Source organism: Salmo salar, chromosome 17, assembly GCF_965601325.2.
Source record: "Salmo salar chromosome 17, fSalSal1, whole genome shotgun sequence".
Lineage (NCBI taxonomy): Eukaryota > Metazoa > Chordata > Actinopteri > Salmoniformes > Salmonidae > Salmo > Salmo salar.
Window position 1 is genome coordinate 3,729,645 of NC_138307.1, and position 23,797 is coordinate 3,753,441.

General features: G+C 41.2%; 1 protein-coding gene across 5 annotated transcripts in view; it reads left to right on the top strand.

Moving 5' to 3' along the window:
• Positions 1-8,425: 8,425 nt before the first annotated feature.
• The window catches only part of LOC106575119 (sodium- and chloride-dependent GABA transporter 2), a 54,254-nt gene continuing 38,882 nt past the window's right edge, over positions 8,426-23,797 (top strand). For 3 of the 5 annotated variants that reach the window (XR_014381067.1, XR_001321689.3, XM_014151326.3), the window contains exons 1-4: positions 8,485-8,729; positions 13,034-13,272; positions 16,237-16,371; positions 21,390-21,530. Coding sequence is in view for 3 of the 5 variants with exons in the window: in XM_014151326.3 (XP_014006801.1) it covers positions 8,587-8,729; positions 13,034-13,272; positions 16,237-16,371; positions 21,390-21,530 (658 nt within the window). In the remaining 2 variants the exon portion in view is untranslated. Of the gene's footprint in view, positions 8,730-12,637; positions 12,811-13,033; positions 13,273-16,236; positions 16,372-21,389; positions 21,531-23,797 lie in introns of those variants that run through there. The other 2 variants (XM_014151327.3, XM_014151329.3) reach the window with 2 other exon arrangements.

The following is a 23,797-nucleotide window of genomic DNA, read 5'->3' on the forward strand; positions in this document are numbered from 1 at the left end:
AGAAAGAGGAGAGATTCTGCGATACAAGATGTTTTTTAAAGCTGAACTTGCTTTTTGACTGAGTAACCTCTGGTGGCAGAGCATTCCACCATGACATGACTGTATAAATAACTGAGCGACGCATTGAATCTATTTTTGGTTTGGGTACCCTGAAGAAACCCATAGTGGTGTGTCTGGTGTGGTATGTATGTCTGTTTGAAGTGTATGCAAATAGATTATACAAGTGGTTAGGCATTTTTAACACACAAATGTTTCTTAAAAAGACTAGAAGAGAAGTAGGGAATTTTTCCTCAACCCTCAACCATGAAAGACTATCGTGCATGTTGTTGATGTTAGTTCTGTGTGTGCAGTTAACGGTAAGGCGCGCTGCTCTGTTTTGAGCCAGCTGCAGCTTTGCTAGGTCTTTCTTTCCTGCACCTGACCATATTACCGGACAGTAATCAAGATGAGACAATATCAAAGCCTGAACATTTAGTAACATTTTTGTGTAAAAAATGCAGAAGATCTTTTTATAACAGAAAAACCTCTCCCCATCTTCACAATAACTTTTTCAAAATGACTTGACCATGATAACTGACCATCCAATCATAATCCTACGAGTTCAGTTTCTTCAAATCATTCAATGGTCACACCCTTTATGCAAAACTTCCAGTTGAGGTTTAGGTCTAAGAGAATGTTTTGAACCAAGTCTTTTCTAAGACTCGGTGGCTGTAGGTGCTGATGTGTAGAGTGTGCAATCATCAGCATACATAGTGATTTTAGCTTATTGTAAGACAAGGTGCAAATCATTTGTAAAAATAGAGAAAAGTAACGGCCCAAGGAAACTGCCCTGAGGGATCCCGCAGTGTACATATCTGATGGTAGAGAAGCTTCCATTGAAGAATCCTCTCTGAGTTCTATTGGATAAGTAACTCTGCAACCATGTGATGGCAGGTGATGTAAAATCATAACATGTTCATTTTTTTCAATAACAAATTATGATCAATAACATCAAAGACTGCACTGAAAAAAAGCTGATATTATTTCAACCACAGAAAATACAGTAATGACAAGAGAAAAGCTGCATGTATCTAATTATAGACAAGTTGACTAACAAATAAGCGACCAAAATGTTGGAAATTATAAGCAGAAACATAGTCTCTCTAAAGCATTCAGACCCCTTGACTTTTTCAACATTTTGTTACGTTACAGCCTTATTCTAAAATGTATTATATTGTGGTTTTTTGCTCATCAAATGACAAAGCAAAAACAGGTTTTAGAAATTTGGGCAAATGTATAAAAAAGTTGAACTTAAATATCACATTTACATAAGTATTCAGACCCTTTAATCGGTACTTACAGCCTTGAGTCTTCTTTGGTATGACACTACACGCTTGACACACTGGTATTTGGGGATTTTCTCCCATTCTTCTCTGCAGATCCTCTCAAGCTCTGTCAGGTTGGATGGGGAGCATTGCTGCACAGCTATTTTCAGATCTCTCCAGAGATGTTTGATCAGGTTCAAGTCCGGCTCTGGCTGGGCCACTCAAGGACATTCAGAGACTTGTCCCGAAGTCACTCCTGCATTGTCTTGGCTGAGTGCTTAGGGTCGTTGTCCTGTTGGAAGGTGAATCGTCACCCCAGTCTGAGGTTCTGAGCGCTCTGGAACAAGTTTTCATCAAGGATCTCTCTGTACTTTGCTCTGTTCATCTTTCCCTCGATATTGACTAGTCTCCCAGTCCCTGCCGCTGAAAAACCTCCCTACAGCATAATGCTGCCACCACCATGCTTCACAGTAGGGATGGTGCCAGGTTTCCTCCAGACGTGACGCTTGACATTCAGGCAAATAGTTCAATCTTGCTTTCATCAGACCAGAGAATATTGTTTCTCATGGTCTGAGAGTCCTTTAGGGGCCTTTTGGCAAACTCCAAGCGGGCTGTCATGTGCCTTCTACTGAGGAGTGGCTTCTATCTGGCCACTCTACCATAAAGGCCTGATTGGGGGAGTAATGCCTAGAAGGTAGTCATTCTAGAAGGTTCTCCCATCTCCACAGATGAACTCTGGAGCTCTGTCAGAGTGATCATCGGGTTGTTGGTCACCTCCCTGACCAAGGCCCTTCTCCCTTGATTGCTCAGTTTAGAGTCTTGGTGGTTCCAAACTTCCATTTAAGAATGATGGAGGCCACTGTGTTCTTGGGGACCTTCAAGGCTGCAGACATTTTTTGGTATCCTTCCCCAGATCTGTGACTCGACAAAATCCTGTCTCAGAGCTCTACGGACAATTCCTTCGACCTCATGGCTTGGTATTTGCTCTGACATGCACTGTCAACTGTCAGACCTTATATAGACAGGTGTGTGCCATTCCAAATCATGTCCAAACAATTGAATTTACCACAAGTGGACTCCAATCAAGTTGTAGAAACATCTCAAGGATGATCAATGGAAACAGCATGCACCTGAGCTCAATTTCGAGTCTCATAGCAAAGGGTCTGAATACTTATGTAAATAAGGTATTTCTGTTTTTGCTTTGTCATTATAGGGTATTGTGTATAGATTTATGAGGAAAATGGTTTATCCATTTTATTATAAGGCTCTAACGTAACAAAATGTGGAAAAAGGGAGAGATCTGGATACTTTCCGAATGCACTGTATATCAGGCAAAAATAAATCCTGCACAGGTTTGAGGATTCCAGATTTCCTGCTTATTCCCTCCTGATTCCGGGAAACATCCAGCCGCGATTTTGTGAAAACCAGGGAATTTTATGAAAATTCCAGGAATTTTGCCACCCTATGTGTGTTTGCTCTTGCACCAGTAATATACGACATTCATGTTCTTTCTTGATTTTGCATGTATTAGGTCATGATTTAGGCATCTACAATGCCTTCAGAAAGTATTCATACCCCTTGACTTATCCCTAGTTTTGTTGTTACAACCTGAATTTAAAATTGATTCAATTATTTATTTTTATCTAAGACACAAAAATGACAAAGTGAAAATTTTGACAATTTATTGAAAATGAAATACAGAAAGGTCTCATTTACATAAGTATTCACACCCCTGAGTCAATACATGTTAGAATAACCTTTGCCAGGGATTACAGCTGTGAGTCTTTCTGGGTGAGTCTCTAAGAGCTTTGCATACCTGCATTGTACAATTATTATTTTTTAAAATTCTTCAAGCTCTGTCAAGTTCGTTGTTGATCATTGCGAGACAGCCATTTTCCTGTATTGACATATATTTTCAAGCCGATTTAAGTAAAAACTAGAAAAAGGCAACTCAGGAACATTCAATGTCGTCTTGGTAAGCAGCTCCAGTGTATATTTGGCCTTGTGATTTAGGTTATTGTCCTGCTGAAAGGTGAATTTGTCTCCCAGTGTGTGTTGGAAAGCAGACTGAGCCATGTTTTCCTCTAGGATTTTGCCTGTGCTGAGCTCTATTCCGTTTATTTTGTGTTAGATTTGCCACAAACATAACGCTTTGTATTCAGGAAATAAAGTTAATTTCTTTGCCATATTTTTTGCAGTTTTACTTTAGTGCCTTGTTGCAAACAGGATGCATGTTTTGGAATATTTTTATTCTGTACAAGCTTCCTTCTTTTCACTCTGTCATTTAGGTTAGTATTGTGGAGTAACTACAATGTTGTTGATCCAGCCTCCGTTTTCGCCTATCACAGCCATCAAACTCTGTAACTGTTTTAAAGTCACTATTGGCCTCATGATGAAATCCCTGAGTGGTTTCCTTCCTCTTCGGCAACTGAGTTGTAGTGACTGGGTGTATTGATACACCATCCAAAGTGTAATTAATAACTTCACCATGCTCAAAGGGATATTCAATGTCTGCTTTTTTTTACCCATCTACAAATAGGTGTCCTACTTTGCAAGGCATTGGAAAACCTCCCTGGTCTTTGTGGTTGAACCTGTCTTTGTAATTCACTGCTCGACTTAAGGAACTTACAGATATTTGTGTGTGTGGGATACAGAGATGAGGTAGTCGTTCCATCATCATGTTAAACACTATTATTGCACACAGAGTGAGTCCATGCATTTTCTTATGTGACTTGTTAAGCACATTTTTACTCCTGAGCTTATTTAGGCTTGCCATAACAAAAGGGTTGAATATTTATTGACTCAAGGCATTTCAGCTTTTCATTTTGAATGAATTTGTAAAAATGTTTTTTTAATATAATTCCACTTTGACAATATGGGGTATTGTGTGTAGGCCAGTGACACAATATTTCAATTTAATCCATTTTAAATTCAGTCTGTAACGCAACAAAATGTAGAAAAAGTCAAGGGGTGTGAATACTTTCTGAAGGCACTGTACCGACCTTCTTAGAAAAGAGGGGTTTTTTAATCAGAAAGTGCCTTCAGAAAGTATTCACACCGCCCCACATTTTGTTGTGTCACAGCTTGAACTTAAAATTGATTCAATTGAGATTGGTTTGTCACTGGCCTACACACAATACCCAATAACGTCAAAGTGGAATTACGGTTTTCTAATTTGTTTCTAATTTCAATAAAAAATGAAAAGTGGAAATGTCTTGAGTCAATGAGTATTCAACCCCTTAAAAATATTCCAAAACATGCATCCTGGTTGCAACTAGATACTAAAGTAACACTGCAAAAAATTGTCAAAGCAATTCACTTTTTGTCCTGAATACAAGGTGTTATGTTTGGGGCAAATCCAATACAACACATTACTCACTACCACTCTGCATATTTTGCAAACATCATGTTATGGACATGCTTGTAATCGTTAAGGACTGGGGAGTTTCTCGGGATAAAAAGAAATGGAATGAAGCTAAGCATGGGCAAAATTCTAGAGGAAAACCTATTTCGGTTTGCTTTCCACCAGACACTGGGAGATAAATTCACCTTTCAGCAGGACAATAACCTTAAACACAAGGCCAAATCTACACTAGAGTTGCTTACCAAGATGACATTTTAAAAACTGGGTAGGTTGAGCCCTGAATGCTGATTGGCTGAAAGCCGTGGCATATTGGATCGTATCACGGGTATGACAAAACAATTTTTACTGCTCTAGTTGCAAGTGATAGAACCCTTTCTGGTTCTACAAGGATTTTTTTCTAAGAATGTAGTGTAAACTAACCTGGCCCAGCTCAACCTCAGGAATGTCATTTTCTGATTGGAGACTTGGAGCAGATTATGGGCGGGAGTCTTGGTTTTACAGTGCCTATAAAAAGCAAGCTGAATGAGCACAGACAATGACACAGCTTGTTACCTTGTTGAGAATTGCCTGGGATGGCCTAAATGGCAAAGACGCCATTTATAGAACGACAGGCTCCACAATAGCCAAAACTAAGAGCAACTTATTAAGAATTTCTCAATATATAGTTAGTTTATAGCTAGCTTTGTCTTCACAGATGGATGACTCTTTATTCTCAACCCATCAGATTGGAGATGGTGTTCCTCGCTCATCAATTTGACTTCTCTCCTGTCCTATTATTTTGCTTTTTAATAATTTAAGTTAATTTTGGGGCTCCCGAGTGGCGCAGCGGTCTAAGGCACTGCATCTTAGTGCTAGAGGTGTCTCTACATACCCTGGTTCGATTCCAGACTGTATCAAACAACCGGCCGTGATTGGGAGTCCCATAGGGCGGCGCACAATCGGCCCAGCGTCGTCCAGGTTAGTGTTTGGCTGGGGTAGGCCATCATTGTAAATAAGAATTTGTTCATAACTGACTTGCCCAGTTAAATAAAAATACATAAATAAATAGGAATAGAGACAGTTTTAACACTTGAGGCAAGCAATTAGCATCCCAGGCAAACTGAAAGCTTGGGATGGTGAGACGATAACAGCTCAGAATGTTGAGGGTCCCATATGACAGATCACTGTTGTAAACAGCCAATGATCTAACCGAGTATTAAAGAGTAGATGACAGACTTGTACCAAGAAGCCGATGACAGATCAGAATAGTGATGCATTAATGACAGAATGACGGTGTAACACATCTAAGGTGGTCAGTGTCTTGTCTGTGGGTGCATGTGTACGTGTGTGTGCATGCGTGGTTTACAACCAAGTCTACCCTCACAGTACAAGCAAGTCCACAGGCCTGCGCTTTGTAAGAGCAGGCAGATGGAATTTATGAAGCTATGTGTGCTTTTCCAAAACAAAACCAACTGACATGGAAATAACAACTGCAGTCGAAAATGGAAGTGCATTTTGGTACATTGGTTCTCACTCTCTCTTATGTTCTTTCAGTCCCAGGAGGAAGAAGGCCAGTGTTGACATTGGGAATGGCGGTAGCAGGAGGCCGTGGCAGCTAGGCCGCTAAGGTCACCTGTATGTAGCTGTGGCATGTTATGCTAGGTGCACTAGGGATGGAATGTAAGATCACACTGAAGCTAGTATACTGAACACCAGACATGACTCAGCTTAGAATCATCATCAGCCAATACCACTTGACAAATTCAGTAGAGAATGTATGAATGTAAACTTGGAAAGGCAGATATTTATGTTGTTAAAAACAAAGTTGTTTGTTCTACTCAAATGGGTAATGGGTGTCTTACACAAGACTGGGGACACCTGGAGGAATGCCGTTGACACTAAAAATGTCGACGCACTAGCTAACCTACAACACTATAGTCTAGTCAGAACCTTATGTTCATTTCCTATGCAGGTGCCCAAAGTGGCAAAAATGGGATAAAGCTACAGGTGGCAGCGACCTCACTTCCTTTGAGCCTTAACACTTCGTTCAGCTGTTGCTCAACCTACATCCATCCACCAACAATCTTGTACTTTTTTGATGGCTTTTGGGTTGGCGATGATTTATTCTGAATTATTAGAAAGGTTGTCATATACGGTTACTTTAATATTGAATAAACACACTAGATTACATGTGGACTTTGAGTCAAGAAACTAAGTATTCCATTCAAGATCTTCATCTTGGATGAATAATATGGGTAGGCAATGAACTGGTCAAAGCATTTTAGAGCCTGCAAGGCTATAAGCTTTGCATGCTTGGGCAATGAGGAGGGAGTGCAAATACAGAAAAGTTATTCAGGCCTTTTCACACTGCATTGTTCTTAGCCCCTGGCTTGCCTTAGCCCTTGGCTAAGACTGACCCTGGGCTAGCTTAGCATGTGTTCACATAAGCAGGGCTAACTGAAACCGACTGTCACTTTTCTGGAGTAGAATATTCAAATTAGGGGACTGTGATTGGCTCACCCTGGGTTAAGGTTGGCGCTATCCTACATTTAATATGTGCAAGTGTAATCAGTCGCTTAGCCCTGGGCTAAAAGCTCTCTTAGTCAAGGGCTAAGGAGGGCTAAGCCCTGGGCTAAGTGCAGTGTGAACACTATTGACAATTGCATGACAACTAGAAAAAAGGGGGAAAATTTGAAAATAATATTTGGTTATTTTTTTTTTTCATTTTGATTACTGGCCGAATACTTTTAACCACTAGGCTACCTGCCTCTTCCCTGTAATTTTTTGGGGGAAAAGTTAGGAAAACAATACCCTATACAAGTCCCTTCTTTCACGGAACAATGCCTCATTTGGATTGCGAAGAGGATCGTGAATTGCAAGTACATATTAGGGGACTTAGAGAAGACTGGAGACGAGAAGGACATTAAAGAAGAGGTAGAGTCCCAGTTCCAACAGGGGTTTGATTTTATAAAATAATAACCAGTCCTTAATACAAAGCATGTATAATCTTAATTCTTAGACAATAGAACCATACCTGCAATAGTATTGTGTTCAGTTTTACCAAGAGTAGAGTGATCATAATCTACTCTTGGCATTACAGTGGCTTTAAACAGGTTCATGCTTAGTCTTGTATCTAATGGGGGTATTATTAATTGTGTGTGTGTGTGTGTGTGTGTGTGTGTGTGTGTTAATGTCTACAATAATAGTATCGGACTCATTGTGTATTCACTTATGGTCCATAGAAGATCACCTGTGCTGTCTACTGCAGTACGTTTGCAAGTCAACTGTGGTTATTTTTGCAGTTAGACTGCAATAATACTGTAGTCATATTCTGTTACTGTAACTTCATAACTACAAGATTTTTTCTTTTAGGGGAGAATTTAAAATGTCTGCTGTGCACCGTCATCGGGAATATAGCAGGCAAAAGGACCCCCAGCAAGACGCATTATTCCTTGTGTAACACTCATGCCTATCGCCTTGAAGGGCATTGGCCACTGTTCTTTGTGACAGAGGTCTAAGTGCTGTAGGACCCGCTACTCGTGAACGCCTTTCAGCTTCTAATGCTGCGTTCAAGTGCTAGTCGGAAACCTGAAAACTCAGACAAACCCCGACTTGTTACTGGTTGAACACGGCACGCGTATAACTACAACCAGTTAGCAAGTCGGACATTTAAGTGTTTCCTAGTTCCGAATAGCACATGAACACGGCAAATGTACTCTTCGGAATTAGGTAGGCTAAAATGACCGCGGTTGTTATACATGAACACTTGGCGAAGGGGACTTTACACCTGTCGTAATCCTTGTGAAATGCTAAATGTTGTCCATGAAAAACGCATTGTTTCTAGGCTATTTATTTGTGTGGTTTCATTTGCGCTGTGCTCTGTTGTATGCCGTATAAAACTTTTCGCTTACCGTACCAAATGAAACCTGATTATTATAAATGTTTAACCCAGTAATTCCAAAGTTCACATATGCTCACATAACTATTTGTGTTGCCAGTGAGGTGTGTTATAAAAGGCACAAGGAAGGCATGTTGTGGAGATCCGTCTCTACATTCATTGTAGGCTATCATACCAGGTACAGGTACGTTTTCTTTCCACTAACTACTTTTGCACTTGATAGGAAAGCTAAGCAAATGTCATCGTTGTGTATCGTTAATGGCCAAATGCGAACTGTTACAGATAGTGTAGCAATAGCGGCCACACTGTAGTCCAAAATCATTGCAAACTACGCCTCTAGCCTAATTGTGTAGCTACAGCGGCTACACCAGCCCAAAATCATTGCAAGCTACGCCTCTATCTAGTCCTGCGTCTTGATTGTAAAAGGATGCAAAAATGGGACCTTTGTCTTCTGACTAGGCTACTGCATATCCGTTTTAAACTGTGAAATTCCTCCTAGTGTTGATTGAACATGTGTTTTTGCTATCTCTGTCCCTCAATCTATATGGATCCTGGAGAGGTTATATCAGAGACCGTAAAAGGCAGGGTTATATAGGTGCACTTGACTGACATCACTATCTCACTAGACACGTGTAAAACCAAAGACTGTGGTAACAACATAGTAGTCACATGACAGTTGCAGTTTGAGTAACCCAGCTGACAAAAGAAAGCAACAGTAATGGTGTCTTTCCTAGGCACTAAGTCTAGGCAGTAAATAGGGGCGGCAGATAGCCTAGTGGATCGAATCCCCGAGCTGACAAGCAGTGTTTCCAACTCCACAGTAAGGAAAGTAGCTATTGGCTGTCCTAAAAGTCGCTAGAAGTCGCTAAATGACGTCATCGCCTAATTTGCATAATTGGCCATGTGCGTGTAATTGTGATGGATGCTGTAGGAGAGAGGAATAACGTCATTGTGGGAGAGACAACACCCTAAATGTGTTTAGAACTACAAATGAACTTTCTTCTGTCGATTCTTGTTTTGTTTTTTTATGTCACAATTTCAACCCTCCTCCATTATCCGGGCTTGGGACCGGCAAAAGTGACCCAAAAGAGACACTCTGGCGGAGTTACTTCGTTTTTTATTACATTTTTTTGTTTCTTAGTTTAGTTTTTTACATTTACATCCCGCCCTGAATGTAAGCCAGGGCTGGATCAGCAAGCGGCGGCTTCCCGCATGCGCGATTCATTTGCGGTCTGGACGTGGAGGGGTGAACATCTCCTGCTCTGACTGCAGCTGGGAGGGCTGGTGCCCTTTGGGACTGGGGTGGGGCCCACGGTAGCACCCGCTGCTCGTTGAGAAGAGTAAGAACTATATGTGCTTTCACGTCAGAGTCTCCAATAACACCAGAAAAAAGTCGCTAGATTTGTCGCTAGTCGCTTTTTTGAAAATGTGTCACTAGAGGAGTCTGAATACACGCTAAATATAGCGACAAAGTCGCTAAGTTGGCAACACTGCTGACAAGGTACAAATCTGTCGTTCTGCCCCTGGACAAGGCAGTTAACCCACTGTTCCCCAGTAGGCTGTCATTGTAAATAATAATTTGTTCTTAACTGGCTTGCCTAGTTAAATAAATATTTTTTTTAAAAGCATGCCATGGTTCGTTAGACAAAGCCTATTGGAAAATGAATGGCGTTTTTGTAAGGTTTTTGGATAAATGCAGAAAATAAGGTCTGTGGTAAACACAGGTTAGGAGATTATATATACTGCTCAAAAAAATAAAGGGAACACTTAAACAACACATCCTAGATCTGAATGAAAGAAATAATCGTATTAAATACTTTTTTCTTTACATAGTTGAATGTGCTGACAACAAAATCACACAAATAATCAATGGAAATCCAATTTATCAACCCATGGAGGTCTGGATTTGGAGTCACACTCAAAATTAAAGTGGAAAACCACACTACAGGCTGATCCAACTTTGATGTAATGTCCTTAAAACAAGTCAAAATGAGGCTCAGTAGTGTGTGTGGCCTCCACGTGCCTGTATGACCTCCCTACAACATCTGGGCATGCTCCTGATGAGGTGACGGATGGTCTCCTGAGGGATCTCCTCCCAGACCTGGACTAAAGCATCCGCCAACTCCTGGACAGTCTGTGGTGCAACGTGGCGTTGGTGGATGGAGCGAGACATGATGTCCCAGATGTGCTCAATTGGATTCAGGTCTGGGGAACGGGCGGGCCAGTCCATAGCATCAATGCCTTCCTCTTGCAGGAACTGCTGACACACTCCAGCCACATGAGGTCTAGCATTGTCTTGCATTAGGAGGAACCCAGGGCCAACCGCACCAGCATATGGTCTCACAAGGGGTCTGAGGGTCTCATCTCGGTACCTAATGGCAGTCAGGCTACCTCTGGCGAGCACATGGAGGGCTGTGCGGCCCCTCAAAGAAATGCCACCCCACACCATGACTGACCCACCGCCAAACCGGTCATGCTGGAGGATGTTGCAGGCAGCAGAACGTTCTCCACGGTGTCTCCAGACTCTGTCACGCCTGTCACATGCTCAGTGTGAACCTGCTTTCATCTGTGAAGAGCACAGGGCGCCAGTGGCGAATTTTCCAATCTCTGGCAAATGCCAAACGTCCTGCACGGTGTTGGGCTGTAAGCACAACCCCCACCTGTGGATGTCAGGCCCTCATACCACCCTCATGGAGTCTGTTTCTGACCGTTTGAGCAGACACATGCACATTTGTGGCCTGCTGGAGGTCATTTTGCAGGGCTCTGGCAGTGCTTCTCCTGCTCCTCCTTGCACAAAGGCGGATGTAGCGGTCCTGCTGCTGGGTTGTTGCCCTCCTACGGCCTCCTCCACGTCTCCTGATGTACTGGCCTGTCTCCTGGGTGCGCCTCCATGCTCTGGACACTACGCTGACAGACACAGCAAACCTTCTTGCAACAGCTCGCATTGATGTGCCATCCTGGATGAGCTGCACTACCTGAGCCACTTGTGTGGGTTGTAGACTCCGTCTCATGCTACCACTAGATTGAAAGCACCGCCAGCATTCAAAAGTGACCAAAACATCAGCCAGGAAGCATAGGAACTGAGAAGTGGTCTGTGGTCCCCACCTGCAGAACCACTCCTTTATTGGGGGTGTCTTGCTAATTGCCTATAATTTCCACCTGTTGTCTATTCCATTTGCACAACAGCATGTGAAATTTATTGTCAATCAGTGTTGCTTCCTAAGTGGACAGTTTGATTTCACAGAAGTGTGATTGACTTGGAGTTACATTGTGTTGTTTAAGTGTTCCCTTTATTTTTTTGAGCAGTGTACATTTTGCTCTATGAGATTATCTTCATCAGCTAACAACTTTTTGTGAATTTTGAAGCATTTACGTAATAAAAAAAACAATGCACAAAGGCTATATAATTATTAAAGATCATGTTCTGACTGATATTTTCTCATAGAGCAAAACGTATAAGAACTTATAGGCCTGTGTTAATATTATACTATTTGCCATTTAGCAGACGCTTTTATCAAAAAAGGGACTTACAGTCATAGGTGCATACATTTTATGCATGGGTGATCCCAGGAATCAAACCCACTACCCTAGCGTTACAAGCATTGTACTCTACCAACTGAGCTACAAAGGACCTCAACTTATTTTTGGGTTTCAGGTCCAAGGGGGGTGAGTACTTATGATACCCACTGTACATTGAGAAAGGAAGCTGAGCTGAGTTGCTATAGGGGTTAGTAGATATTCAAATTCAGTCTCTGTGTGTCTTTTACTTTCCCCATTCATTTTGCCCATAGAAATGGCTGAATCATTTTTGGACTACAAGCTGGTGAGCTCTATGGTGTGGGATGTGATAGGAGGAGGGGGGGTTTAGGAATGAAGTTGCTCACGTTTACATACAAACAGACTGCAGAATTGATGCGTGGCACAGGAGCATATGTGGTGCCAGTCTACGACTTGTACTTGTATTTAAATCACGATTTACAGTTAGTTGTTGACATCCCCCGAAACACCAAACACGCATATACAAACACCTTCTAGACCTTTGCTGCGTCCCAAATGGTACCTTATTTCCTACATAGTGCACTACTTTTGAATAGGGTGCCATTTGGAACGTAGACCTTGTGTATCCTGAGGAAGTCAGATAGCAGACACACCCGACACAGGGCTGGCCATGAGAAGGGAGGTACAGAAATGTTACGCAGGCAGGCCAACCGTCAGAGAAGCACCCTACTAAGGTTGTTGGTCACTCCATCGCAGGCGGCAGAGATGTAAGCACTCATGTAAACTCGCTCTCTCTCTCCCATTCTGTAGCCAAATTTGTATTTTTCCTTTGTTTTTCCCACTAATGGCTCCTCAGTGGTCATTCATCTTCGCTGTTACAGAGATGCAAGCTCCCTGCCATCTCTCTCTCTCTATCTCACTAACTCTAGCCTAATTCATATTTTTCCCATATGGCTGCCTTGTTCTCATCCATCCCCTCTCTATCTGTAGGAGTGTGTGTGTATCTCTACCGGATCCCGTCATGTCGACCCAGCCTGCTCCGGAGCAGGGAGGTGTGTTGCTGATCAGTGGCCTGCACATGAAGAGGCTGGAGGCCGGGAAAGTGGAAGGCCTGCAGGCCCGGGGCCAGTGGGCCAGCAAGGCAGAGTTCCTGCTGGCTGTGGCGGGACAGATCATAGGCCTGGGAAACGTGTGGAGATTCCCCTACCTGTGCTACAAGAATGGAGGAGGTGAGAAACTAAGTTTGAAGGAAAGACTCTACCACAGATGTCAGAGCTAACTGTACTTTTTTAATCATAACATCAATGGAACAATACAGAAAGTGGGCGCCGTAAAATAACCCTAGGGTCAACCACTGTAAGAATAACATCTCACATGACTTCCAACTGTACAGACATAACAATATGTAGGCCTTATCTTGGAACCCAGAATTAAATGTTATGGTACGAGTCTGTCACGAGACTAAAGTAGGCCCACATTATGTTGCGACACAAAGTGGGAAGGAAATAGATTTCATTGTGATTTATTTTTTGCAATTGATCTACACAAAATATTCCACAATGTTAGTGAAAATAAAATTCCATCGATTTTTTTACAAATGAATACTAATTAAATAACTAAAATATAGTTGTTGCATAAGTATTCACCCTCTTTTGTTTAGGCAGGCCTAAATTAGTTCAGGAGTAGAATTTGGCTTAAGAAATCACATAATAAGTTACATGGACTCATTCTGTGTGAAATAATAGGTGTTCACATGATGTTTTTATGACTACCCGTTCCTCTGTCCCCCATATATACAACATATGTAAGGCCCCTCAGTCAAGTATTGAATTTCAAGCACAGATTGAACTACACAGATCTGGGAGCTTTTTGAATGTGTAACGCCCTGGTCAGAGAGAGGTTTTTTTTTGTTCTCTATTTTGGTTAGGCCAGGGTGTTACATGGGTGGGCGTTCTATGTTCTTTTTTCTATGTTGGTTTGTTTCTTTGGTTTGGCCGTGTGTGGCTCCCAATCAGGCACAGCTGTAGTTCGTTGTTGCTGATTGGGAGTCACACACAAGGAGCCTGTTTTTCCTTTGGGTTTTGTGGGGGATTGTTTCTGTTTAGTGTTTAGCACCTGACAGGACTGTTTGGCTGTCGGTTTTCTTGTTTTGTGTGTATAGTGTTCTTACGTTTATTAAAATTCAAAGATGAACACTAACTCCGCTGCACCTTGGTCTACTTCCACAGACAGCCGCTACAGAATGGTTTATAAAGAAGGGTAGTGATTGGTAGATGGGTATCAATAACAAATCAGACATTGAATATCTCTTCAAGCACGGTCAAGTTAATAATAATAATGCTGTGGATAATGTATGAAACCACACAGACACATCAAAGATACAGGTGTCCTTCTGAGCTGCAGGACGGGGGAGAAGAAAGGAAACTGCTCAGAGATGTCACCATCAGGCCATTGGTGATTTTAATAAAATAGCTACGGAGTTCAATGGCAGTGATGGGAGAAAAATGAGGGTGGATCAACAACATTGTAGTAACTCCACAATAATGACCTACACTTAGAAAAAAGGTTATATCTACAACCTTAAAAGGGTTATTCAGCTGTCCCCATAGAAGAACCCTTTGAAGAACGCTTTTTGGTTCCAGGTAGAACCCTTTTGGGTTCAATGTTTGAACCTTTTCCATAGAGGGTTCTGCATGGAACCAAAAAGGGTTCTCCTATGGGGACAGCCAAATAACCCTTTTTTTCTAAGAGTGTAAATGACAGAGTGAAAAGAACAATAACAATATATAGAATACAAGGCACTAAAGTAATACTAAAAAAAACAGGGCAAAGGAATACACTTTTAAGCCTAAATACAAAGCCTTATGCTTGGGGCAAATCCAACTCAACACATCACTGAGTGACTGCTTCCTTATTTTCAAGCATGGTGGAGGCTGTATCATGGTATGGCAGGTTTTCTTCTGTGTAGAAAAGTCTTGGGTGTTTTTGTTTTTTTTCGGACCTCCTACCTCCAAACAAACACAAAAACATTATTTTGGGAAATACTTTTCGGGATGTAAAAAAAACGTTTTTAGTGTAAAGTTAAATGACTAAAACTAGATATAAAGTTTTTAGAAAAGATAATGGACCTATATATTTTTAAATAAGATAATCTTTGAGAACTATCAATCACCAAAATAAAAGCTAGACAGGCAGAGAGAATCTAAACGTATGCATGCAGGTGTAGTTTTGTCATTGTTATACTGTTCCAATCTCTCCGATAGCATTAGCAATGGCAAAATGTGTAGAATTCCATGAAATTAGCTTTAAAACTGCAAATTTTCTTTTAGCCCCATGGAAAGATGTGTAGAATTGCAGAATATTTGCTTTAGAGGGCCTCTAAAATGTTCAGTCAGTTACTGTACCATTGGTCATGGCCACACTCCCACCACGCCTACCACCTAAGCCCCATTTTGATCCAGAAGAAGCCTTGTAGGGTATGCTTGACATCGACAAAGACTGGGTAGTTTTTCAGGATAAAAAGAAATGAGAGGAAATCCTGCTTCAGTCTGCTTTACACCAGACACTGGAAGAGGAATTCACCTTTTAGCAGGACAATAACCTACAACACAAGGCCAAATCTACACTGGGAGTTTCTTACCAACAAGACAGTGAAAGTCTGATTGAAAATCTATGGCAAGACTTGAAAATTGATGTCTAGCCATGATCCCCCAATATCTTGACAGAGCTTGAAGGATTGGGGGCAAATATTGCACAATGACAATGAAATCCATTTTAATCCCAGTTTGGAACAATAACATGAGAGGAAATCCAAGGGGGGTGAACACCCACTGTACATTGAGAAAGGAAGCTGAGTTGATATAGGGGGTAGTAGATATTCAAACTCAATCTTTGTGTGTGTCTCTCTTTCTCTGTCAGTATGTCTACTTCTCTCTCTCTCTCTTTTTATCTCTCTTTCTCGCTCTTTCTCTCTCTGTCCACCCTCAGCTCTAACACACCTGATTGTGGACAACAGATTCCTATCGCTTAAAGACAGCTATAGCAGTATTATCCCCATGGGGAAAAACAGTACATACATGCATAGTTTCTGGGCTATAAATAAGAGACAAAGTCAAAGTGCTGAAGTGCTATATTGTACTTATGTCTCTTTCTCTCTTTATCTGTGTTCATCCATCTCTCTATCGCTCTCCCAGGTGTGTTCTTTGTGCCCTACCTGTTGTTTCTGGTTCTGTGTGGTGTTCCTCTCTTCCTGATGGAGACCTCTCTGGGTCAGTATACCAGCCTGGGAGGGGTCAGCGCCTGGAGTAGCATCTGCCCACTGTTCGGAGGTACACACGCACACACGCACACCCCCCAAGGTATACATCCACGCACAAATGTTAGGGTGACTGTATTACCGCCACACCGGTGGTCACGAGTCATGACGGCAGTCAAATTCCACGTGACCTTTTAGTCACCATAATTAGGTTTCTCCAAGCTATGATGCTGCTGATGGTCATTAGTAGCCTACCAAACTTGCTAACTGTCTGGTACTCAGCACTCTACTGTCCCTCTAATCACTCTGACAAATGTAATTTAAAATCGAATAAAATACTTCATGTGAGCTCATGTTGCACAGCATTTCAATAGGCTATGCAATTGCATGAGAAAACAGAGTGACGACCTCTATTAAAAAGAGGATCCCATCATCTTTCTAATCGCTAGGCCTACTATATTTATTTCTCAACTTTCCTAATATAGAGCACATTGCTTCTCTTCACAACAGGAGTATAGCCTACTTGGCTGGCATAAAAATGAACCATGGGAAAAGCATCCTCCATTCGCTATTTAAGTGCATAGATCACATGTATTTTTTTCCCCTGCCCCTGTTTCAAGACCGGTGCATGATAATGGTGCATTCTAAATAAAAGAACGTATATTATTTAGTATATGTAAAGACAAGATTAAATCAGGAATAGTCTGATGGGTGACAATATTAGCCTATCACTTGTGAATGATATACTGTATTATCACCTGTGAATGAATCCCAGCTTGTGTGCAGTGAGGCAAGAAACGGCGCATTCCTTTTTTTTGTGACGTTTTGTTCAAATCATAGTCGCACACCTCATGTAGCCTATGCCATAGGCCTATATATTTTAATAAGGTTTGTATCACAACTAAAGTGGCCAAATAACTTCTTACAATTTAAGCACATTAATGCGATTTACAAGGGGTGTAGTGCCTAACTGGCATACGTATGCAGCGTGTGAGTTTCAAGTTTGGGGAAGATAATTTTCACCATAAAAATGCACCTTTTTATAATAAAAGCATTACATGCATAATCACATTTGCGGGCATTTTTGAGAATGGTGTTTTCCAGCTAATTGATTGCATGTTGGAACATTCATGCTGATATCCTACTGCTGTGTGCGCATTGCTGCGCTTATAATGTGAAGAAATAGCCTAATAGTTTACCAACAATTTAAGCTAAACGTTCTGATCTGTTGCGTCAACCTCATTGCTTACTAAATGTTTTGCTGTTGCGTCAACCTCATTGCTTACAACTGTCCCAGACTATGTTTGGAATATTTGTTTCTGGCACAGAATAGGAAAGGTCAACTTTTGTACTATGGGGGATAGTAGATTGACATAGGCTAGTGCTTTTGCTGTTTGTTAGGCCTACTCATCTTGTTGGCTGACAAAAAGTAAATATGGACAGTTCTTCCAATATGCGCCTCGGAATTGGATTAGCTCGATGTGTCCGTCTTCACTTGTTGCCTGTGATAAAGATCATTGGCTAATCGTATTTACCTTTCAGTGGCAATCACAGGCGGCCGGTGGCACTGTAATTGGGGAGAACTGGCTCATAGAACGAAGTAAATGGAATGGTATGGAATACATCAAACACGTGGTTTCCATGTGTTTGATAACATTCTATTCACTCCATTTCAGTCAGAAACCTTTTTAACCAAAAAACTGAAGTCAGACCCCTACTTAATGAGACTTGAATCATCCCAAATTTCATCAGGATCATTGTTTCAAAAGGTTTTTTGATTTGTCAACACAGCTCCTTCCTGTTCACTTCCTAAGCACTGGGATGACACACATAACAAGTCATCAATTTACTCCGCTAAGTTTGTTTCAGCGGGAAAAAGCACTCTCAAATCTTTGCAGAAATATCCACGTGTTTTTGCAAACTTTGAATAGTCTACATCTGGCTAACCAATGAAGTAATCCACAAATGATCAGATTGCGTTACTCATTTCAAGCAATCCAATGGATTTTGAAATAGTTTTCTTCCTACGAATTTGGCTCTAGATTTTCAACGGTTGGAGATATTACCATCCCTGAAAGCTAAGACTTTCAGGAACAAGTATGTGTCTTCTGTTTCCATCTAAGACACAAGCTGTGCAGGACTTTTTAGAAGGGAGAGTGATGAACTTGCACAGGATAACTGAAGGAAATGAATTGATTCTCCATAAACGAGGATATATAAGATTGTTTGATGACCATCCCTGATGTTTTCCTGAACATTACAATACCTTTCTGATGCATTTCAATCATTCCAAGGCCTGCTTCCTTCAGACTGAAATTTGCCATTACCTGATTTAACATATCGTGTGCTAGATAATATTATTGAGATAATGGCAATAAGGTCAAATTCTAACAATTCATCACATTTGTTTCTGATATCCCCAAATGTCGTAAAGTAGAGAATCAGGTAATCAAATAGGTCCATGTTAATAAATGTAAGTATTATGTATAAATTCATTTAATATCATCAATTAATACATTTTAGTTTGTGACCCCCTCCAACCCCTGTTCTCCAGTGGGTATGGCGGCTCACCAAGTGATTTTGTTTTACAGAAATTGTTCCCTCTAAAATATTAGTGACTAACACTGGTCTAAACTGTTCAACCTGGGACATGTTCATGAGGGAACACCATAGTGAAACATTTTACAACAGAAAACAAAAACAAGCATATCTTATTAAGTTCAGATATTGCCTCGTTTTCTGTTTTTGTGCCGTTCTGTCCCATTTCATAACCTGGGTACTAGTCCGTTTGTGCCATCATGCCACTCCTTGTCATGCCAAACATGTTTGGCATGACAAGGAGTGGCATGATGGCTCAAATAGACTGGTACCCCAGCTCTGCCTGCTGAACACAACCTGGGTGTGGTACTTTCTACAGGTGCAGCCAGATGACTAGCTCCTTAGCAAAGCCACCTGGTCGACACATTGTAAACGTTGTCTATCTTGTAAACAAGCTGGTGTTACAACTCTCTGCCTCTGGATAGCTTTCCGTTTCACGTAAACATGCCTCTTCCTCCTCCTCCTCTCCCCCTCATACAGACAGCTGCTGTTCTCTGTCCGTATGGCCAACAGCTGCACAGACACACTTACATGCTCGTACACACACATACAGTGCGTTTGGAAAGTTTTCAGACCCCTTCCCTTTTTCCACATTTTGTTACGTTACAGCCTTATTGTAAAATGTATTAAATAAAAATCCTCATCAATCTACACACAATACCTCGTAATGACGAAGCGAAAACAGGTTTTTAGACATTTTTACTAATGTATAAAAAAAAGAATACTTTATTTACAAAAGTATTCAGACCCTTTGCTATGAGACTCGAAATTGAGCCCAGGTGCATCCTGTTTCCATTGATCATCCTTGAGATGTTTCTACAACTTGATTGGAGTCCACCTGTGGTACATTTGAATGGACATGATTTGGAAAGGCACACACCTGTCTATATAAGGTCCCACAGTTGACAGTGCATGTCAGAGCAAAACCCAAGCCATGATGTCGAAGCAACTGTCCGTAGCGCTCAGAGACAGGATTGTGTCAAGGAAAAGATCTGGGGAAGGGTACCAAAACATTTCTGCAGCATTGAAGGTCCCCAAGAACACCGTGGCCTTCATCATTCTTAAATGGTAGAAGTTTGGAACCACCAAGACTCTTCCTAGAGCTGGCCGCCTGGCCAAACTGAACAATCGGGGGAGAAGGGCCTTGGTCAGGGAGGTGACCAAGAACCAGATGCTGTGCAGTGATGCTCTCCATGCCAAGTTTGTGGCGTCAGACCCAAGAAGACTCAAGGCTGTAATCGCTGCCAAAGGTGCTTCAACAAAGTACTGAGTAAAGGGTCGAAATACTTATGTAAATGTAATATTTGTTTTAAATTATACATTTGCTAAAACCTGCTTTGGGGTTTTGTGTTTAGATTGAGGGGGAAAAAAACAGTTAATCAAATTTTAGAATAAGGCTGTAATGTAACAAAATGTGGAAAAAGTCATGGGGTCTGAATACTTTCCGAATGCACTGTACACGCTCGCACAGACACACACAGAGCCCAGATAAGACAGCAGGCGTGGAATGTTTACAGCGAGTTGTGTGATGGCCAACAGAGCCATGTGTTAGCAGATGGACAAACACTGCTGCTGCATCTGTGTTTTGGTACATTTAGTACTAGTAGATTAGCCTTCCCTGTAGCTCAGTTGGTAGAGCATGGTGTTTGCAACGCATGGTGTTTGCAACGCCAGGGTTGTGGGTTCGATTCCCACGGGGGGCCAGTATGGAGAAAAAAAATGTATGAAATTAAATGTATGAACTGTATTCACTACTGTAAGTCGCTCTGGATAAGAGCGTCTGCTAAATGACTAAAATGTAAAATGTAATTTTTAGACGTGTCTGTCTGTGCACGTGTGCATGCTCTTTAGTGTGTCCTAAGTTTTAAGGGTGAAATCGTATCTTAAAAGCTATGCAAATGTGTGTGCACATTTACTGTACCCTTGTTAATCCATGATTTACATGGGAGTTCAAGTTTGTTTGTGGGTGTGTCTGTTTAGCGTTTTTATCAAACGGTTAGTAACGACCACTCAAGTTGATGGGTTAAAAGCCAACCTGTGTATTGTTCACGAAATAGCACAGGAAATGCACACTAACTGTTTTATTTGAATTATAGCTGTGTATCCATGAGAATGTATCAGTATTTTTTTTTTTCCCTGTGCCTGCGTGTTTGTTGTCTGTGTGCCTCTGCCTGTGTTTGAGTGTGGGTTTTGTCTGTGCCTGTGTTTGTGTAAATGCGCGCACGTGCGTGTGTGTGTTGTCTTAGTGTGTGTGTGTGGGTGTGTAACTAAAGTTTTTCATGCAGTAAAGGTCTGACAAAGTTTTAGCCACTTTTTTTGGTACTTTTGTATCCATGAGAGTCCATGTGACTTTAAAAAAAAAAGTTTTAATCCTTGATTGTAATGTTTCATTTTTGTATTTAACCTTTATTTAACCAGGTTAGTTTCAAAGAGACCTGCACCTGGAATGTGATTTGTCGATTTAAATAAAGTATTTGGAATGTGTTTCCACAGGTCTGGGCTTTGCCAGTCAGGTGATGATCCTCCATGGGTGTGTGTATTACATTGTGGTCCTGGCCTGGGCTCTCTTCTACCTGGTCCACAGCTTCCAGTCAGAGCTGCCCTGGGCCCACTGCAACAACACCTGGAACACAGGTACACCATGTACTGATACCATTTTCACACTACTGAGTCAAACTGAGCCAAGCTGTACTTGGCTGGCCTGTTTATGCATCCAAAGTATTTGCTGGAACTGTACTGGAAGTTGGGGATATTGATGGGTTATCTTATTTTCAAAGAGGTAATATCAAATAGGCCTACATATGTCAACTACTGTCAAATATTTGAAAGCATTGGAGGTGTGCTTGATTAGGTAGGAGTTTGCATTTTTGGGACTATTCCAATGGTTCCATTGTACCAGAAAAACGAAATCAAGTGCAGCTCAATTATCCGGTCCAAGTATTTGAAAGTATTTGACCTACAGGTGCCTATGTACCTATTTGACCCAGGTCTGTGAAATATTTCACATATTTCTCTTTATCTTCCAAATGCAGTTTACATGCATTTTTCGGCAGTTGCTATTGCAGTTTTTCCCAATTGTTAACACACGTTTGCTGAAACTAGGTAGGTACTCAACTCTAAACACAAAACAGTTAGCCAATTTCCCCAAAAACCACAGACATCTTGCAAAATGAAACTCATGTCAAAATCATGTACTCCCTGCTCAAAATGAAACTCTGAATACAAATGAGATACACATCAAATGAAACTAACAACCAAGATCACACTAATATTCAAAACACTACAATCAGAAACTATTTCAGTCTAAAGACTAAGATTTTGTTTATATATTGTTTGTGTGTACTCAAACAAGAAAGGAACACAAATGCAAAAATTGAAGTTTTTATATTTCAACATGACTCAATACATGTCAAACAGCATACTGTAAGCACACAGTAAATATGCAAAATACAGTAAATATACAGTTGAAGTCGGAAGTTTACATGCACCTTAGCCAAATAAATTTAAACTGAGTTTTTCACAATTCCTGACATTTAATCCGAGTAAAAATCCCCTGTTTTAGGTCAGTTAGGATCACCACTTTATTTTAAGAATGTAAAATGTCAGAATAATAGCAGAGAAGGATTTATTTCAGCTTTTATTTTTTTCATCACATTCCCAGTGGGTCAGAAGTTTGCATACACTCAATTAGTATTTGGTAGCATTGCCTTTAAATTGTTTAACTTGGGTAAAATGTTTCGGGTAGCATTCCACAAGCTTTCCACAATAAGTTGGGTGAATTTTGGCCCATTCCTCCTGACAGAGCTGGTGTAACTGAGTCATGTTTGTAGGCCTCCTTGCTCGCACACGCTTTTTCAGTTCTGCCCACAAATGTTCTATAGGATTGAGGTCAGGGCTTTGTGATGGCCACTCCAATACCTTGACTTTGTTGTCCTTCAGCCATTTTGCCAGAACTTTGGAAGTATGCTTGGGGTCATTGTCCATTTGGAAGCCCCATTTGCGACCAAGCTTTAACTTCCTGACTGATGTCTTGAGATGTTGCTTCAATATATCCACACAAGTTTCCGTCCTCATGATGCCATCTATTTTGTGAAGGGCAGCAAAGCACCTCCACAAGATGATGCTGCAAGCCTCCCCCTTTTCCTCCAATCATAACAATGGTCATTATGGCCAAACAGTTCTATTTTTGTTTCATCAGACCAGAGGACATTTCTCCAAAAAGTGCGGTCTTTGTCCCCATGTGCAGTTGCCAACCGTAGTCTGGCTTTTTTATGGCGGTTTTGGAGCAGTAGCTTCTTCCTTGCTGAGCGGCCTGTCAGGTTATGTCGCCATAGGACTCGTTTTACTGTGGATATAGATACTTTTGTACCTGCTTCCTCCAGCATCTTCACAAAGTCCTTTGCTGTTGTTCTGGGATTCATTTGCACTTTTTGCACCAAAGTACATTCATGGTTCCATGGTGTTTATTTGCGTACTATTGTTTGTAAAGATGAAGGTGGTACCTTCAGGCGTTTGGAAATTTCTCCCAAGGATGAACCAGACTTGTGGAGGTCAGCAAAAAAAAATTCTGAGATCTTAGCTAATTTCTTTTAATTTCCCCATGACATCAAGCAAATAAGCACTGAGTTTGAAGGTAGGCCTTGAAATACATCCACAGGTACACCTCCAAATGACTCAAATCATGTCAATTAGTCTATCAGAAGCTTCTAAAGCCATGACGTAATTTTCTGGAATTTTCCAAGCTGTTTAAAGGCACAGTCAACTTAGTGTATGTAAACTTCTGACCCACTGGAATTGTGATACAGTGAATTATAATTGAAATAATCTCTCTGTAAACAATTGTTGGAAACATTACTTGTGTCATGCACAAAGTAGATGTCCTAACCGACTTGCCAAACCTA